Source organism: Cebus imitator, unplaced genomic scaffold (genome assembly GCF_001604975.1).
Source record: "Cebus imitator isolate Cc_AM_T3 unplaced genomic scaffold, Cebus_imitator-1.0 Scaffold150, whole genome shotgun sequence".
Classification (NCBI taxonomy): Eukaryota; Metazoa; Chordata; class Mammalia; order Primates; family Cebidae; genus Cebus; species Cebus imitator.
The window spans coordinates 2,088,730-2,109,142 of NW_016107465.1; the positions used below are offsets into that span (position 1 = coordinate 2,088,730).

Consider the following 20,413-nt stretch of genomic DNA (forward strand, 5'->3'; position numbering starts at 1 on the left):
ATTATTATTATTATTTGTATCTCTAGTAGAGATGGGGTTTCACTATGTTGGCCAGGCTGGTCTCCAACTCCTGAACTTGTGATCTGCCTGCCTCAACCTCCCAAAGTTCTGAGATTACAGATGTGAGCCACCATGTACAACCCCCCACCCCCTTTTTTTTTTAAGCTACAGGGTCTTGTTCTGTCACTCAAGCTGGAGTGCAGTGGAGCAATCATAACTCACTGTAGCCTCACACTCCTGGCTCCAAGCAATCCTTCCACCTCCGCCTCCAAAGTAACTGAGACTACAAGCATACAGCACCACACCCAGCTATTTATTTTTAATTTTTTGTTAATATGTGGTCTTACCCTATTGCCCAGGCTGGTCTCTAACTCCTGGCCTCAGATTATCGTCCTGCCTTAGCCTCCCAAAGCACTGGGATTACAGGTGTTGACCACTACACGGAGTCTACATGCATTTTTTCCTAAACTGAGACTGCTATATCATTTTGTATCCTATGTTTATAACTACATTATCACAAAAGTATTTTCTAAATATTTTCTTATTAAATATTTTAAAAATCAAGTTACTTTTTAAAGATAGTTTAATTGAATTTTATACATGGGCACACTGTCATAATTTTACATACATGTATATACACATATGCTTGTGCTTGTACAATATATGCTTTTCATTGTTTTGTGGGTCTTTGTCTATCATCTGTTATGGTGCTGTTTAAATTGGGTGGGTTTTTGCATAATCTTATATGTGCTCTGTTGATCCATCAGGTGAGGCCCAGTGGGACCCTGAGTTTTGCCTTTAGCACAGCCCATCAGTGTCTGTTAGAGAGAGAACATATTGATGATGAGTTAGAGCATTCTTTCTTTCCATTTGGTTGGTGTTGTGTCTCTGAGGTCTAGACATGGGTTTGCACCATGGTTTCTCAGTCTGACCACCCCCACCATAGCAATGTATAATCCCTCCTAGAGAGTAACATAGCGTTGAACAAAATTCTCAGTTTGAGGTGGCTTTGTGATTTCTGCACCTTTCTCTATATATCATGAATATTTTGATGGGACGTTGAGGGATGGTAAACCAGGCCCAGCTGTCTAGCAGCAATAGCAACTGAAAGTTTATCCCCTTCTCTCTTCTTGACTATTTCCAATTCCTGGGTAATCATAAAACATTTTTTCCAAGTTCAAGGACAAAAAGAAATGAATGTTCAGGTCTATCAAATCATGTCATAAATATTCTGTTCCTTGAGGATTCAAGGTCTGGAAGAGTTTATCACAGATACTCCAGACTTTGTTGTCTCTTTTGCTTTGACTTTTTCCAGAAATTCTAAGACAGCATCCCCCAAATGCTTTTCCTTCCACCTGGTGACCAGAAAGTTAGGGCCTAGAAGGAAGGGTCTTCGCCATCACCTGCTTTGTGGCTTGAGTTCTCACTTCCTCATACACAATGATGGATTTGACCTAGATGTTCTCCAATGTGCCTTCTAGCTTTAAAATTGTAACATTTCTTAGGGATTCTGCTATAGCTATTCCCAGAAATACTCTTTATTTTTGTAAGCAAAATAAATTCCTGTTTTCTCCTGCAGACATCATTTCACGTGTATGTCTGTATTCTACTTTGCTTCTATTTCTTATTATTGAGGACTTCAAGAAATTAATTTTTTTTTTTTTTTGAGATAGAGTCTAACTCTGTCACCCAAGCTGGAGTGCAATGACATGACCTCGGCTCAGGGCAATCTGCAACCTCTGCCTCCTGGGTTCAAGCAATTTTCATGCCTCAGCCTATTGAGTAGCTGGGATTACAGGTGTGCGCCACCATGCCTGGCTAATTGTCGTATTTTAAGTAGAGATGGGGTTTTCCCATGTTGGACAGGCTGGTCTTGAACTGCTGACCTCAGGTGATCTGCCCACCTCAGCCTCCCAAAATGCTCAGATTACATGCATGAGCCACCAGGTCCAAACAAGAAATTATTTTAGTTATTTTTAGCTACCAGGTTTTGGCATGAAGAATGTGACACTGTCTTCTATCATTCTAAGAAAATGTTAATGAATCTGTGGTCACATATGTTTGGAAAAGTTACTTTAGACTGTGTTCTGCTCTTAGAATTTTGCAATAAGCATTCATTTATTAAAGGTTCTTAGAGATTTTGCAATAAAGAGTCTCACTTAATTTCGTTTAACTCAGGGATTTCCAAACATATGTGACCTTGAAATCCTTTTATTTATGGTAGCATCCATTAACATCCCTCAGTAATTCGTGTCTACACCACGCATGGGGAGATCGGTTCTATAGAAAGAAATGCACAGTTAGTACTTGCTTCTGACACTCACTGACAGTGTGATTTAGCATAGAGGCATAACCTCTCTATACCTCATACTCCTCAGATGTAAACGAGGGTGCATTATAGCACCTAATTCACGGCGGATTTGAAGATTTTAAACAATAGTACATAACTGTGGTAATTACAACTAATAATATCCCAACTCTCAGGTCTCACTGTTTGGGTTCAAATTTGGCTCTACCATTTATTGCTTATGACGTTAGGAACAATTACTTAACTTCCTTTAAAAAAATTTTTTAATTGAATTACTTAACTCCTGTACCTCTGTTTCTCTACAGCATAATGGGGACAGGAATTGTGCCAGCCTCACAGGGTTGTTGAAAGAATTCAATCCAGTTCATGTAAAATGCTTTGAATTGTGCTTGGTCTGTAAAGATTAGCCATTTTGGTCATCATGTGTGTTGTTATAACTTTTCTGACCGTTTTAGTCTATAAAAGCAGCTCCTCTTCATTCCCAAAAGGCGCTTAAGCCCAGCATATTAAGATAGCAACACACCCCACCTGCAGATACACGATTTGGCTCAGTTGATGTTGACCTCTTCATTTAGAGTAATTTCACACCATCATTTAGCTTTCTCTGTTTGTGCACAGGGGCGGAGAGGCCTTGGTTCCGTGTTTGTTTGGGCATCTGGAAATGGCGGAAGGAGCAAAGACCACTGCTCCTGTGATGGCTACACCAACAGCATCTACACCATCTCCATCAGCAGCACTGCAGAAAGTGGAAAGAAACCTTGGTACCTGGAAGAGTGTTCATCTACACTGGCCACAACCTACAGCAGTGGGGAGTCCTACGATAAGAAAATCGTACGTGACATTTGCATGCCCATCACAATCTGTTTATTTAATGTTCAAATACAAAGGGAGAACCATAAATAGTTACAAGTAATACATGGTAATCGAAAATTAGATTAGCTGATAATACAAGAAGGTGTAAACATTACTAACTGAAAATACTTGTCCGGTCATCACACTGCAACATTTAATGTGGCCTTAGACGTGATTAAGCTTCAGTCATTGAGGATATATGATTGGTTCACATTCACATTGTGAGTTAGTGACAGAGAAGAGACTGGAGTCTGTGCCTGACTCATCCCTGTGCTCCTTAGTGCTTTGGTTTCTAAGTACAGCCAGTTCAGTGTGAAAAACAAAAGTGCATAAGGAAACTCAGAATTTCATCGAAACTATACTTAGTTAACACGAACTAAACCTCTATAAAAGTTGTGTTTCTTCTTCTTTTTTTTTTTTGAGACAAAGTCTAACTCTCACCCAGGCTGGAGTGCAGTGGCGCAATCTCAGCTCACTGCAACCTCCACCTCGTGGATTCAAGCGGTTCTCCTGCCTCAGCCTCCCAAGTAGCTGGGATCATAGGCATGCACTACCGTGCCCAGCTAATTTTTGTATTTTAGTAGAGTCAGGGTTTCACCACATTGGCCAGGCCATTCTGAAACTACTGACCTCAAGTGATCTACCCGCCTCACTCTGCCAAAGTGCTGGGATTACAGACATGCACCACTGCACTTGGCTAAGACGTGTTTCTTTTTCTTTTCTTTTTTTTTTGAGATGGAGTCTTACTCTGTTGCCAGGCTGGAGTGCAGTGGTGTGATCTCAGCTTACTGTAACCTCCACCTGGGTTTTAAGGGATTATCCTGCCTCAGCCTCCCAAGTAACTGGGAATATAGGTGCATGCCACCATGCCCAGCACATTTTTGTATTTTTAGTAGAGGCAGCGTTTCATCATGTTGTTCAGGCTGGTCTCGGTCTCTCGCCCTCCTCAGCCTCCCAAAGGTGCATTTCTCATAGGCAGCACAAAGTGTGTTCCATGGAGAAGCACAGAAGTTGTAGGGGATCCCCCGTTTACCAACGTATCCTGCATTTTAGGCAAACAACCAGTGTGATTAAGAGTTCATGTGGCAGGCTCAGCCTGCATGAGTTTCCTTCACTTGTGAGCTATTTGCTAGTTGAGTAATTTTGGACAAATTAATCTCTCTCAACATACTTATATATGCAAAGAGGGCACTTAGTAGCACATAGTTCATGGAGTGATTACAGAATAATGAGGAAGACAGTAAAAAGTGCTTAGCACCGTGCCCTCAGTGCTTAGGATAGATCTAGCCTTTTGGGGGTTGTCCAGCACTGTGCTGCTGTTTATAAATTTCAAACACCTTTGTACTGTGTTCTTTTTCCTGATGATGATTTTGTAAACTGTCTCAGGATTTGTCTTTTTAAGGTAGAGCTAAGCTAAAAAGCTGACACTTTTTAACATTTAGCTAAGACCCTGCTTTTGGCTCTAACAGATCTATGCAAGTTGGGGTCACTCTGTTGGTGCTACATCTGCCTTTCCCGCAGTCTATAGGGGATAGGACTGTACCTCCTTTGTGCAAGTCTTAATCCACATCCATTATGTTCCTCTTGATTCTTGGTTGTTCTATGATTTTTATGTTTGATTTTTCACCTTCTGTTTACTACCTTCTTTAGTTACATTTTATAGATTGATTTGGGTAAAAATTGTCTCCCTGTATCCATGTCCCGTCTTTCCCTAATGGCTCCACAACATCTGGGTTTAAATATATGCACCCAATTCCACTTCTTAGTACTTTCATCATTCATCAGTAAGCATAACTCCGAAGCACTAAGTAAAATATAAAAAGTGAAAATGCGGAGATGAGCTTTGCCTTTGAAGTTTCTGGCTTTCTTAACTGGAAAGTGATGCCCCAGTGAAATTTTGCCTTCATTAAAGAAATACTATAATCTAGAAATCTCTCTTTGCTTTTAAATAAGAAGACCTTGTGTCTTCTAACTCATGGTCAACGTCCACTAGTATGGAGTGACATCCATCAGTCCTGCATCGTGAAGTTCCTGATGAAAACTGTGGAGTAAGGGTTCTTATCTTTTACCTCTAGCGTCTGAAATCATCATAAGTCAAACTCACTATTGCCTCAAACTAATTGTGCCCATTGAGTCAGTCCTGTTATTCTCTATGGGGTGATTGCTGTGGGGAGGGTATTGTTAACTTTTATAAATGCCTTCTGTAAGAGAAGCACATAGTCTCACGGTAAAAAGGTTGTCTTGGTCCAGATGATAGAACACCTTGTGTACAGAAGGCCTGCAAAATCATTGCTGTGAGTTTTACTCTCTCAACTTACCCCTCCTGGGCCCTTCATTGTGATTTGCTATGGTTGTGTGGTTGCTGCTGTGACTCCCGTGGCAGGCATGTCATTTCGGATTCTCCCATGGGTGGACAAATTGATGCATTCTGTGGGCAGGGAGAGAGCTTACTAGGGAAAGTGGACACCGTGACTAAATGTCAGTATCCTTCATGAGGCCACATACTTTTCCCCAGTTTTTGCTTGTGATATCAAAGGCTTCACTGACTCACTCCATATATTTAACTTATATCTTTTTCCTCCTTTTTGTTTAATGCCTTTCTTCTGTTTTTGTGAGATTATGTTAGCAAATTTTCACTAGCTCTTAGATTCCCTTATTTTGCCTGAATCTCTAGAAGAAATTTGGAAGCTGTTTATATTAGTCTCTAGCTTCAGAGAGACCACTCAGTGGATAAACAACCCTCATGGAGTCTTGATTGCCTCATCTGTAAAATGGAGATAATACCAGCACTGACCTCAGAGATTTCCATGAAGATAATAAAATACCGAGTTAAGGTACCTGGAGCCTGGTACACAGGAGCAGCTCAGTGCATGGCCAGTGGCATTGTTGCCTAAGCTCCTGTCGCTTTCTGCATCCTGGCAGGTTAGGGCATTTTTCCAGCTGCTATTAAGGGAGGTATTTGTCATACCTCAGTTTTTCCAACCTATAAAACACTGCGATCTGTTTCACCCATCCCGTAAAGAAAGACACTCTGATTGGGAACGTGTTAACAGTTTGAACATGATGGAGCTGGCAGCAACATCAGCCTTTCATGGTCCAGCTGACCCCTTTTCCTTCTAGATATCAGAATAACAAATAATCCTGTGTTGTGCCTGGGACCTTTCCTTCACCAGGCTTTGAACCCAAACGGCTTTGGTCCCTCAGTGATGCCCGCATCCTGTTAGTGGTGTATGTGATTGAGTGCTACAGGAATGGTGGTGCCTGTCTTTCTACTAGGCCCCCTTCCCTGAGGCACTCATTTCCTTTTGTCACCAGCAGCCTCTCCAGAAGAGCACTGTTGTCATTCTTCATTTATAGAGCACCTTTGTGATTTGAACCAAGACAGTTGCTGAGGAGAGAGGAAAAAAAATCTCCACCCTGCTTCTGGGAGAGCATTTTTGTGAAATAAATTTTACTTGTTCTGTAAAAAATGACGTTTCATGATAAGCAAGCAGGAAAACCTTGCCCTGGGTTTCAAAACATAGGAAGTCCCTGTCCTTTGGTTTCCTGCTGTTACTGCTAGCACAGTTGTGGACCTTGGTGTTGCATTCATGCTTTAGTAGATGTGGATCAGCCTTATATCTTATTATAGCAAAGGAAGCATTCACAGTATAGAGATTACAATGAAAGAAGCTCTCTCATAAGCTAAATAGAAATCATTTAAAATGGCTATTTTAAAGTCATATAATGAAAGAATGTTTTTATTAACGTAATTGTTCACATTTTATTACATGTCTTGCAAGTAATACATTTATATATTAACATGTTGAAAATATCACATTTTTTGTCCCCTCTTTTGTGTCTGACACTGTGCTATGCACGTCAAATGCAACATCTCATTGTATTCTTGGGAAACCCTATGCAGAAAGATCATGGTGCTCCTACTTTACAGACAAGAAAACTAAAGCTTGAAAAGTTAAAACCAACAAGCAAACAAAAACCACAGCTAGTAAATCATAGAGCTTGGATTCCAGTCAAAGTCAGGATGGATCCCCAAACTCATCTGGTAACCAGTGTGCTATTCTGCCCTGATACATCTTAGGGACATCCAGTATGGGGCTATATGAAAGAATAGTGCTTTTCTTACCTGTTCTGTGTTCTCTTCAGAGTCATAAAGAAGCATTTAGAATATATACGCTTCCATTGTTTTTCACTATTTAGTCTACTCATTTTGAATTTCATTCCTTTTTCATACTCCCTCAGACAGTTGAACCTCTTGCAAAAAACTAAAGCTGAGTTGCTAGTTACTGTGGCAGCAGCATTAGTGCTGAGCCCCCAAGGTCATGGCTTTTGTCTGATTTTTCAAATCAGAGCTCTCTGAAGTGCAGAGTGCCCTCTGTTAGAACACTCTGCTACCAAATATCACTTCATTGATGTCTCCTCTCAAATTCCACCTCAAAGAGGATGTTCTTCATCACCTTTTCTAAATAGGGGCACACCCCTCCACCACTCTCTACCCCTTTACCCAATTCAGTTATTTCTAGTGCGCTTATAGCTACTTCACATGGGAGTACATATTTTCTTGTTTACTGTCTGTGTTTTCATGCTACAATGGAAACTACTTGAGGATGAAGACTGTGTTTTGTTCCTTTCCAGAGCCTGAGCTCAATAAATATTCATGCATAAATGACTAGCAAACATCTGGAGGGATGGAGGCTTCACAAGTTGTTTATATAGCTACAGAAGACAGGGAGCTGCTCTGTGTCTTTCAGAGAAACTTCTTCTGTTGGTAGGTTGGTAAAAGTCAAACGTTATTTGACAGGACATTTAGCATAGAAAATTGCCAGCAGGAATCCTGCTACATGATAAAGCTGTTCATATAACCTGTTTTTTGTGTCAAAAAGCCTAAAAGATCCTGTCTATACCCCCACCCGCTCCAGACATTTCTCTCAAGTTCTGTTTTATAAATAAGGCTCCCCCTTCCCTCCAGTCCCTCCCATCATTAAATTATCTCTTTCTTTGGGGATTTTTCAGACTTTGACATTTTCCCCCCTAGTAATTTATCTTAGTGATTGGGACATAGGGTCTATCACATTCCTCCTGGGAGGGGTTCTCGGAGTCAAAGTTGGGAGAATATATGTTTTGCTTATCCCTCTCCTGATGTCATTTTATTTGTTTGTGTTCAAAACAGAGTTGCTGCTGCCTGGGGTATCTCAGAGTTGGCCTGAACAACAAATTCTACGCGGGGGAATTATCTTACTGCTTATAATGCTTCTAAGCAGAGCCCTACATTTTCTTTTGCAGAAATATTCTGCTCTCTCCTCTCTCTCCTCTTCTACCACCTGATTCATTTTTCAAATGCATTCACCATTTGTGCTGGGTTCCTCTCTCTCATCTCTCCATTTCTTCTTTTGACTTAGAAAATGCCATTATTTTTCATGAGTCAGAGTCTAGCGAATCCAGATGTGTTTAGTTTGTTTGGAAGTTTGACACATGTTCTCTTGAGAATGTTAAAAAGCGAAAAGGAAACGTTGCTTCTGAAAAGGTCTCATTTTAACAGCCTGAGGGGAGCCTCCACGCGTACTTGCTGACTTGGGCCCGGCCACCAGGCATTTCCGCCATTGTTGTTGCCTTTGCTTTCGTGAATGACTAGACTTTGTATCTCAGCCTTTTTTTTTTTTTTTTTTTTTTACTGCTATTTTGGGATTTGATATCTTTACCACTTACCAGCCCTTTTGTAGCTGTTTGCCCTTTGGCAAGTTACTTAACCCCTCTGAGCCTCCATTTCCTTAGCTAATAAATAATAAAATATCTTCCTTGCAGTGCTACTGTGGGTTTATGTATCATTTTATACACACACACAAATACCTCTTGGGCATTGCCTCACTCATGGCAAGTTGCTCATTGTGGTGGTTTTAGAAGAAGCAGCGAAGCTGGTGGTAGCTGGTGATAGATAAAGCATCCCTAACATAGAAATCCAGAATCTGTAGGACTCCAATGAGCATTTTCTTTTGAGTGTCATTTTGGCATCCCAAAAGTTTGAGATTTTGGAGCATTTCAAGTTTTCAGATTAGAGATGCTGAACTGGTATAATGCAGATATTCCAAAATCTCCCAAAATTTAAAATCTAAATTGGGACTGAAACACTTTTGCTCCTAAGCATTTTGGGTGAGGGATACTAAACCTGTAGTATTTGTGAGAATGTTAGCTGTTACTTTAAACCCTGGATTGTATGTACATGTATACACACACAGTTTTTGTAGGCTGACTACAAATTTCTGCAGGCTTTGTTTGGATGGTGGTAGAAGAAGTGACCTTGAGTGTTTCCTAATGAATGAACGAGTTGAAGTATACAATGAAATGAATATAAAGGAGCTTGATTTTAGGGATTCACCTTAGCAAATAAATATTGTGCCTCTTGGTACATGGAACTGAACGGAACAATATGGAGATACCCAGGTGATATAAGATGGGATTCTTCTTTAGTAATAGTAACCCCCATTTGTAAGCAAGATCTTCTATTTGTACTTCACATTTACAGATTATTTTAGCAACACGGGAGTGGGATTTCATATGGACTTGTCAGTCGTGATTGAATTTTACCCCAGTCTTTGTGGCTTCTGTGGACACAAAAAGCTTTCTTTAGTCTTTAGTTCTTTTTTATTTTACTGAGCTTAATAAATCAGCTTCTTCTATTTTAGTCATTGACACATTTAAGTTTTAGTTTCTGCCCTTCTCCCCCATAGCTGTGTCTGAAACAGCTTTCCTGGCACAATTCTAGTTCAAATCAAAATCAACACCAGAAACAAATTCAACCTAACAGACAAGTAAAATCATTTCATGTTTTAAAAATATCTGTTCAGTTGCTCTTTTAGCAGATATGAGACAATATGACACCTTCAAAGTGAAACAGATCACTAGATATCAAGGAGAGAGAAAAGCTCTTGACTGTGGGGCTGCCGTAAAGCTTGTCACTTATGGCCAAAGTCAACCTGAACTGAGATTCCCTGGAGAATTACATCAACAGGCTAAAATCAAAGGTCCAATCAGAACAAGTAATGAAATATGAAATATTAGGAAATAATTGCTTAGGATGAGAAAAAGTGATGGTTCATCTTAGTGGAGGCTGTCTAAACCTGAACAATACCCACTCCTTCTCACCAAAGGAAGACGATATCCCTAACATAGTGGAGTCCAAAAAACCGTCTGCTACTGATCCTGAGAGACGCTGAAAATCTAATTTGCTGATCAGGACAGCTTTGATCTGGCTCAGGGCCTGATGTCTTCCAGTTTCCATCGCTCTGATGGGCACAAATAATATTTTCTTGAGCAATCTGAGAAGTTCTTTGGAGAAAAATTCTGTTTCTGATTTGTGTAGTGAATTGGGAGAATTTGGAGCCTGTGCCATCAGGATTTAGACCAAATTCTGAGTTATTCTTTAAAATGGAATGTAAAGTGAAAGTGCTTGCATGTAGAATCTCTGTACTCCCTGGCCCACGTAGTGGGCCGACCATTGAGTGCAACTTGCCTTTAAATTACACAGTCAGATCCTATATTCATGTGTTGTGATTAATGGGGAGATTCCATCTGGTTCCAGTTTGCATAACATCATTTTTCTTCAAGATTGCCTGCTCTTTGGTGGTCTTTGCCTTTTATTTCTAAAGATAGACACAAAAACTCCGATTCTGTGGCTTCTCTTCATGACGAAAACCCTTCCCTAGATCTTTCCAGTAATTTACACCTAAATATTGCCACCTCTGATAGTAACTTCCTCTTGAAATGACCCAGCTGGAATTTCCATTTCAAGCAGGATGAGAAGGGAGTGGGGATGTTTTTGTTTCTTTTCTCCCCATTCCTTTTAACTTAAAGGGGTAACTCTTTCCCTCACGTTTCTCCTCCACCCCATCCAGCCCTACTCACCAGTCTCAAGTTTCTTTTAAAGTGATTGAAAAAAATTGTAACACAAGGGGGATTTGGAATTACACAGACTTGCCTACATTAATAGCATTTAACACTTCATTGGTGTTTATATATAAATGTACTAAGTAGCTTTATATTAAAGCATATGATGTATGCATAGATACCTTGTCACTATATAGACAGAGCATATTCCTTTTGCAAATGCAAGATCATAAAACTTTGCTTGTTCACATTTGAGGCTGGCTGAAGGTGGTTATTTATTAGACTCAAAAAGGCTGCACACACTTGGAGTGTTTATTCTGGATTTGTTTCTGTGCATTAAAAGTGTCTGGTGCAGCTGAAGAATAAGCAAGGAGAGCCAAGTGGGAAAACGTCATGAAAAATCTTGAATCCAGGCACCAGTCATTGAAAAAAAACAAAACTCGGACAAAGGAATGTGACCATGGGGTGAAGTAAAATAGGAATAATGCAGGAAAGGTCATCTCAAAGCAGATCTGGACGCCTGGAAACAAGCTGCTTCGGGTGTGTTCATGCATTGACTTAGGGACCAGGGCTTTGGAAAATCAGGCTGCAAAATCACCCATAATTTCAATTAAGGCAGCAATCGCTTTTAACAATCCACAATTCCTCCTCTGGAATTATCGATTTGAAAGAGAAGAAAACAGGATCTCAGATTTCTGCACACCCATGTGCATTTTCAGCCTTATTCACAATAGCTGAACAACCCACGTGTCCATCAACAGATAAATGGATAAAGAAAAATGTGGCATAATGGAATATATTCAGCCTGATAAAAGAAGGAAACCCCATCATATGCTACAACATGTATAAACCTTGAGGACATTATGCTACGTAAGATAACCTTATTATGAAAAGACAAATACTGTAGATTCCACTTACATGAGGTATGTAGAGGAATCACACACATAGCAATAGAAAGAAGAATGGTGGTTGCCAGGAGGTATGCGGAGGGAGAATGAGGAATTGTTCAGTGGGTACAGAGTTTGAGTTCTGCAAAATGAAAAAGCTTAGTGATACTGTGCAAGCTTGTACATACGGTTAACAACACTGTACACATAAAAGTTGTTCAGAGAGTAAATTTATATGTTTTTTTAACACAATAAAAAAATGCCTTTTTAAAGTCAACAATGAAAAGTCCAGACAGTTTCTTCACATAGAAGTAGGTGGGGCCCTATTTACCCAAACATTCTGCAAGCATCAGATGGGGAGGTTCAGTAGATTGCTTCAGGGTTCCTGCACACCATTCATTCATTCAGGAAAATGTTGTGAAAGGTTTCACCCCTTCCCCCACCACCTTATCTATGTAATTCTATAGATCTTTGTTCACTCTTTCACTTCTTTTATATCAGCACCCACACCTATCTAGTACGGATAATCTGATAACGTTAGTATAGTCAAAAGGAACAAAGAAAGGATAGTAAGAACTTAGGGTCTCATGTGAAACTAAATCAGCCAGAATGCCTATCGAGATCCATGAGAGGAGTCCACTTAGACATCTTTGTGTGACATAGAATAAACTTCTAAAGTTCATCTCTAAGGATCTATATAGCACTTTGTTCTTGTGAAGATCAAATTTCTTTCCAAACCAAATGTAACTAATTTTCACGCTCCTCTTGAAGGACGCACTTTGAAGGACAGGGCTTTTTTTTTTTTCTCCAACCGCCTGGATCCCCCTTCACCTTCCTGCTGACCTTTCATGACAGTTTTCTTATAAGTAATATACTTGCCTTGATGTATATTGATCTCATTATATATAACTAATGGTCGTCCAGTAACTTCATTGAGACCACTAACTCCTCTCACAGCCTCTGCACTCCCCCAGAGGTGATGCTATCCCCAAGGGGGCAAAAGTGGATTCTTGTCCAAGAGGGAGGATTTTAAAAATCTTAGAGCTATTATCATGGTTTCTAGAATCTTGTTTTATAGTATTTAGGGAGAATTTAAATTTAATGTATTTTTTTCCTTAGTTAGAAAAATAATGAAACAAAGGCTGAGAAACATTGCCTTTGCTGGATGGTAATTATTCCATCACAGCTGAAGTGGACTGGATTTAAACCAAGAGGATTCAAATGACCTAGTTCTCACATTATGATTAAAAATAAAATGGAGAAATAACGAATCTTCTCTAACATCCAAGCGTACACTTAGCGCTGTAATTGCATATCAAGTACGCTGGCTTCAGCCTGATTTTTCGTATCCATGTTATGTCTTTGAGGAAGTCTTGGTTCATCCATGTGACATTTCTATTGATTCTAGAAACAGGTCCACAACCAAAGGTTCTTTCTATGGCAGAGCATACTTTTGCCTTGAAATCTGTGGTTCCCCAAGGTAACAGTGCTGGGCTGCAGGGACTGTGTACTTCTATTCCACATGTTACCCAATGCCTGCTCAGTGTCTGGATTTAATGCGGTGCGTTTGATTATTTTTAAATATTGGGGCAAAGAAAGAACTTCAGTTTTAACCAGAACTGGCACTAGGGAGAAGCAAGCAAGCTGCTTCCAGAGCAGAATTTAAAGAGGTATTTGCACAGTCTTTCTGTTTTCATCCATAGGCTAACTCTGGTTTTGACCCTGCTTTTAACAGTAATGGAGTTTGGTTTCCAAACCCTTCCCTTTTCAGAGTTGATCTACACAGGCAATTCTCTGGAAGTGATATGATTTACAGGAGTGTAGGAACAAGGAATTTAAAACAAATAATTAACATATATGTCCATTGCATTTTTATGAGTGTATTTCCTTCTGCTTGCAGGTGACTCACCTTGGCCTCAGGGATCTAAACTTTTCACTTTGTCTTCCAGATCACTACAGATCTGAGGCAGCGCTGCACAGACAACCACACTGGGACGTCAGCCTCAGCCCCCATGGCTGCAGGCATCATTGCACTGGCGCTGGAAGCCAAGTAAGCCTTGATCTCTATATGTCTTCACTGGTGACAACCCCTGATCTCAGGGAAAATGTACCCCTTCCCTTGTATATGGCCCCTAGCATGACAACCTAGAGTATAATCTTCCCAGTCCCACCTTTAAAACTTCAAAGATTTGGGCTTAAAAAAAAAAAAAAATCCCTTATGTTAAGAAGATGATAAGGTTTTGGTTTTACATGCTTAAAAAAATCATACTGTATAATGACTCGGTTATGGAGTCATAGTGCACACATGCCACATGGCTCCAACACTCTTGCCTTGTTGAGGTTTTTATTCTAGTCTGGGAATGTTCCTGAGGGTCCCAGAGAGGTCAGGTCTGCCCATTTCTGGTCCCTTTCTCTGAAGCACGACTAGGCAGCTCAGATTCCACGACAGTAGTACAGTCACAGACTGGCTCTGCAGAATAAAATATGCCAGGGACAAGGACCACCCACTTATCTCCAATCCTGTTTAATACAGTCAAATTCTAAGTCAAAAAGATGACTGTGAAAGACCCTGTCAGGCTACTTCTAAATAGTTCCCTATCTCTTTTTTCTCGAAAAACAAATAGGTAAATTTGTCTTAACTTTTTGAAAACCTAATAATATAGATCTAAAATCTCTTGTCCTCAATTTTAAAATCCAAAATGCCAGGAAAACTCAATGTTCTTTTGCAAATTTAACACTAGAATTCATTTTTTGGCAAAGTTTGCCATAAACTCACTTGAGGCTATTTATAATATTTATAAAATTCATTGTGAGATATTCATGTATTTGATTGTGAGGTGCTGGTCCAGACCTTGCTGGAGATTTTGTGTCATATATGTTATGGGTACCAGCTCTGAAAAAATTTTGAATTCCAAACATGTCTTGTCCAATTTTAGAATAGGGATTGAAGGCCTATTCTCGGAGGCTCTCCCTGCAGGAGGATCATAAGAGAAAGGAACTGAACTAATGACACAAGCGGTTTTCTAAAAAGAGCCTTGCACCTCTGCCCTAGGGAGGAAGGGAAAGGCCCATTCATCTGGCTGCACCCTAACGTAGAGCAATAACCAGTGACAGGGATGGAATACAAGGATAATGAAGAGGCTCAGAGATTGCAGTGAGAACCGTGCTAGTTCATTCTCAGGACGCAGGTAGTTTCCCAGCGTTCACAGCTGCCCTCTGTAAGACGGTGAGCCTATGTTAAGGCAGCTGGACCTGAATATAACATGGATACAGTAAATTGCTAAGTCATGTGTTGAATTGAAACTGGGCGAAGGACGCGGGGCCTCTGGATATGGTGCCCTGTCTCTTGATGGCTTCTTGCCCAAGTCTTGCCATTGAGAGACATCCAAGCCCCCGTGAACATTTGAATTTCTTTCTTTTTGACAAGGTTAAATATGAAGTCATTTTCAACATAGTACATCTTTTAAGGTGTTAAAAATTGGTGTTTAGCAAGGAACTGACACTTATCCTATTAAATTCTCACTTCGAAACTTTTCATAAAGTGTTCTGGCAGCAGAAGTCTCAATTAAATGTCTGTGTTTTTAATTTGGTGAACTCTACCCAGGATTTTTAGAAAATATATTGTTTTAATTATGAAATTGTAGATTGTTTCTCTGGAATATGTTTCTGTCCACAAAATATTAAAGGAAAAATCAGGAATTCCTCTACCGTGCTCCCTCACAAAGCTATCTCAAACTAAAACTTGGCAACCTGATACTGTAACTGTTGCTACATAGAATTAGGTGATACTCAGTACTTGAGATATTAGTAAAACACTATTATTTTTTTAAAAGCAGTTCTTTTAATCACGATTTAAACTGAAATGCAAAAATCTTGCTCTATGCGTCAAATAGCCTGAGATAAGATCACTTTGGACTGCATAACACATTGAAAGACTACAATTTTTTTCTTTTCATTTTGAGCATTTTTAAAGATCTATTTTTGCCAAAACTGTGATGAGTGGAAGGAAGTTCCTAACATACAGGCTACCTGGAAAATCCACGGTTTTAAGATGTTGACAGTCTCTCCAACTGTGGGTACAAAATGGTAAACTATCTGATAAACTGAGGAAGAACAGACCTCTTTTTGGTAACTCCATTGGTTTGTTGTACAGGCCAGCCTTTGCCTGTAAATAAAGCTGAAAATTCTGGGAAGAGATCTGAGAATCAAAAGCATCAGCAAGCATCGGTTTCCAGCTTAGTGTGAAACGTATCTAAAACCAAGAAACTGCAGATAGGAGCTCTAATAACTCTCCAGTGCATAAAGGCTGCAATTGCTCTAAAGCTAAGCCTAATCCTTGTGAATGTACATCGCTCATTTACTCAGCCTCACCCCTTGCAATCTCCTCTTACACTGTTAATTCTCAACAGCACTTGAACATTAGTAGTTTTAAGATTCAGCCTTTACTATCACAAGTTAAGGAGCCAGATCTAGAACGTAGTCTCTTTTAAGAGGAGAGGAGAGAAAGCCACAGCTCTAGGTTGAGTTATGACTCAGGACACTGCCTTACTCGCTGGATATGCGTAACCAGTCAGGGTTCATTCAATAACTGGATAGGCTGAGCCTTCAGATGAAAAGCTGCAACAATCCGCCAGTCCCTATATAAGTGCATGTCCTAGCTATCCCTGTACGATCAGGAGAAATTTATTGTTTCTCTGAATATCATTAGATTACTGTATTTACTCAATCATGGGAACATTAGGGAAAACTAGATCCTAAGCTTTTCCCCAGCCTGCTTTCCCTACATTCCAGATATCTACCTGCATGGTAGATATCTGAGATCATGGGTAGGACTGTGGTTCCTTCTGTGATGCTGCTTCTACCATTGGCCTCTCTGCCACTTGAAAACCTTCCCAGGAAACTAAGAGAAAAGAAAACGAATACACCCTATAGTCCTAGCTACTCAGGAGGCTGAGGCAGGAGGATCCCTTGAGCCCAGGAGTTCAAGGCTGCAGTGAGCTATGATCACACCATTACAGTCCAGCCTGGGCAACAGAATGAGACCTTATCTCGGAAAAAAGGTTGTGGGTGATAAATAAAAATAAGTGAAATGACACACAAAACATATAAATAGATAAAGTATCCAGATCTCTTATCCAAACGTGACTAGTTTGATCATGAATAACTTTCTTATGGCCAGGCGTAGTGGCTCACACCTGTAATCCCAACACTTTGGGAGACTGAGGCAGGCAGATCACCTGAGGTCAGAAGTTTAAGAGCAGCCTGGCCAACATGGCAAAACTCCGTCTCTGTTAAACACACAAACATGAGCCGGGCATGGTGACACGCGCTCATAGTCCCAGCTACTCAGAAAACTGAGGCGGGAGAATTGCTTGAACCTGGGGGACAGAGGTTACACTGAACTGAGATCATGCTGCTATACCCCAGCCTGAGCACCACAGCAAGACTCTGTCTCAAAAAAAAAAAAGAAAAAGAAATAACTGCTGTAACAGCTAGTAGGACCCTCAGGCCATCCTTTGCCTACAGGATACATAAGAATATGTGTTACAACAAATTCCACTCTACTGTGCTCCCAGATACTGGAATGGAATGAAATTATTCTGCTCCCAAGACTACAAGAATTCTCTGTTCCTCTGAAAATCTTCCTTTTTTTTTAACCTTTTTTTCATGGGTTTGAGCCTCTTTGGTTTGGGTTGTGTTGAGCTCTACAGCCACTTTGAGAGAGTCTCATCATGAGTCTTGCCTTTCTGATAAAGTAGGAGATTGCCTCCTTGTTTTCAAAGATGCTTCTAAAAATTATGGACAATTTCAGAATGAGAGAAAATACTGTAGTCTTAAAAGAGAGGGGGGGAAAAACTTTCTGTGTTGTGGTACCTCAGAACGTTCTTGTTAGTTCAGAAGGTTTAATAGTATTTTGATTTTTTTTTAATTTTGTGGATTTTTTTTTTTTTTATTGTACTTTGGGCTCTGGAGTACATGTGCACATCTTGCATCCTACAGGATTGTTGCATTGGTACATACATGCCATCGTGGTTTGCTGTCTCTATTCCCCACCCCCCGTTGTTACATCAGGCATTTTTCCCGGTGTTATCTCTTCCCATCCTCCCCATCCCCTGCTGTCCCTACCCCTCCCCTCCCCTCCACCCCCCACCTCGCCCAGCGAGTGTCATTCCCCTGTGCCCAAGTGTTCTCATAGTTCATTGCCCACCTATGAGTGAAAACATGCAGTGTTTGATTTTCTGTTCTTGTGTCAGTTTGCTGAGAATCATGGTTTCTATATTCATCCATGTCTCTACAAAAAACACGAACTCATCATTTTTTATGGCTGCATAATATTCCATTGTGTATATGAGCCACATTTTCTTTGTCTAGTATATCATTGATGGGCATTTGGGTTGGTTGCAGGTCTTTGCTATCATAAACAGCACCTCAACAAACATACATGTGCATGTGTCTTTATAATAGAATGATTTATAATCCTTTGGGTATATACCCAGTAATGGGATTACTGGGTCAAATGGAATTTCTATTTCTAGATCCTTGAGGAATCGCCACACTGTCTTCCATAATGGTTGAACTAATTTACACTCCCACCGACAGTGTAAAAGTGTTCCTGTTTCTCCACATCCTCTCCAGCATCTGTTGTCTCCAGATTTTTTAATGATCACCATTCTAACTGGCATGAGATGGTATCTCAATGTGGTTTTGATTTGCATTTCTCTAATGACAAATGATGATGAGCATTTTTTCATATGTTTGTTGGCCGCATATTTGTCTTCTTTTGAAATGTGTCTGCTCGTATCCTTTACCCACTTTTGAATGGGTTTGTTTTTTTCTTATAAGTCTACTTTAGTTCTTTGTAGATTCTGGATATTAGATTAGTCCTTTGTCAGATGGGTAGATTGCAAAAACTTTTTCACATTCTGTTGGTTGCCGGTTCACTCTAACAATTGTTTCTTTTGTGTGCAGAAGCTTTTAAGTTTAATTAGATCCCTTTTGTCTATTTTGACTTTTGTTGCCAGTGCTTTTGTGGTTTCAGTCATGAAGTCCTTGCCCGTGCCTGTCCTGAATGGTGTTGCCTAGGTTTTCTTCTAGGTTTTTATGATGTTACTTCTTATGTTTAAATCTTTAATCCATCTGGAGTTAATTTTTGTATAAGGTGTAGGAAGGGGTCCAATTTCAGCTTTCTGCATATGGCTAGCCAGTTTCCACAACACTGTTTTTTATTAAACAGGGAATCCTTTTCCCTATTGCTTGTTTTTGTCAGGTTTGTCAAAGATCAGATGGTTGTAGATGTGTGGCTTTGTTTCCGAGGCCTCTGTTCCATTCCATTGGTCTATATCTCTGTTTTGTACCAGTACCATGCTTTTTTGATTACTGTAGCCATGTAGTACAATTTGAAGTCAGGTAGTGTGATGCCTCCAGCTTTGTTCTTTTTGCTTAGGATTGTCTTGGCTATGCATGCTCTCTTTTGGTTCCATATGAAGTTTAAAGTGGTTTTTTTTTGGTTCTGTGAAGAAGGTCAGTGGTAGCTTGATGGGGATAGTATTGAATCTATAAATTACTTTGGGCAAAATGGCCATTTTCACAATATTGATTCTTCCTAACCATGAGCATGGAATGTTTTTCCATCTGTTTGTGTCCTCTCTCATTTCCTTGAGCAGTGGTTTATAGTTCTTCTTGAAGAGATCTTCTACATCCTTTGTTAGTTGCATTCCTAGATATTTTATTCTCTTTGTAGCAGTTGTGAATGGGAGTTCACTTATGATTTGGCTCTCTGTGTGTCTGTTATTGGTGTATAGGAATGCTTTTGATTTCTGCACATTGATTTTGTATCCTGAGCTTTGCCGAAACTGCTTACCAGCTTAAGGAGGTTTTGGGCTGAGATGATGGGGTCTTCTAGATATACAATCATTATCATCTGCAAATAGGGACAATTTGACTTCTAGTTTTCCTAAGTAAATGCCCTTTATTTCTTTTTCTTGCCTAATTGGTCTATCTAAAATTCCAATACTATATTGAATAGGAGTGGTGAGAGAAGGCATCCTTGTCTAATGCCAGTTTTTAAAGGGAATGCTTCTAGTTTTTGCCATTCAGTATGATATTGGCTGTGGGTTTGTCGTAAATAGCTTTTATTATTTTGAGATACGTTCCATTGATACTTAGTTTATTGAGAGGTTTTAGTATAAAGGGCTGTTGAATTTTGTTGAAGGCATTTTTCTGCATCTATTGAGATGATCATGTGGTTTTTGTCTTTGGTTCTGTTTATGTGGTGGATTACGTTTATAGATCTGTATTGTTGAACCCATCCTGCATCCCTGGGATGAAGCCTGCTTGATTGTGGTGGATAAGCTTTCTGATGTGCTGTTGGATTTGATTTGCCAGTATTTTATTGAAGATCTTTGCATCCATGTTCATCATGGATATTGGCCTATAGTTTTCTATTTTAGTTGTGTCTCTGCCCAGTTTTGCTATTAGGATGATG

General features: G+C 39.9%; 1 protein-coding gene across 4 annotated transcripts in view; it reads left to right on the forward strand.

Annotated features, from left to right (window-relative positions):
* The window catches only part of PCSK5 (proprotein convertase subtilisin/kexin type 5), a 461,778-nt gene that overhangs the window by 196,457 nt on the left and 244,908 nt on the right, over positions 1-20,413 (forward strand). For all 4 annotated transcript variants that reach the window (XM_037743744.1, XM_017543248.2, XM_037743743.1 and 1 more), the window contains exons 8-9: positions 2,927-3,139; positions 13,878-13,978. In XM_037743744.1, coding sequence (XP_037599672.1) covers positions 2,927-3,139; positions 13,878-13,978 — 314 coding nt within the window. The remainder of the gene's footprint in view (positions 1-2,926; positions 3,140-13,877; positions 13,979-20,413) is intronic.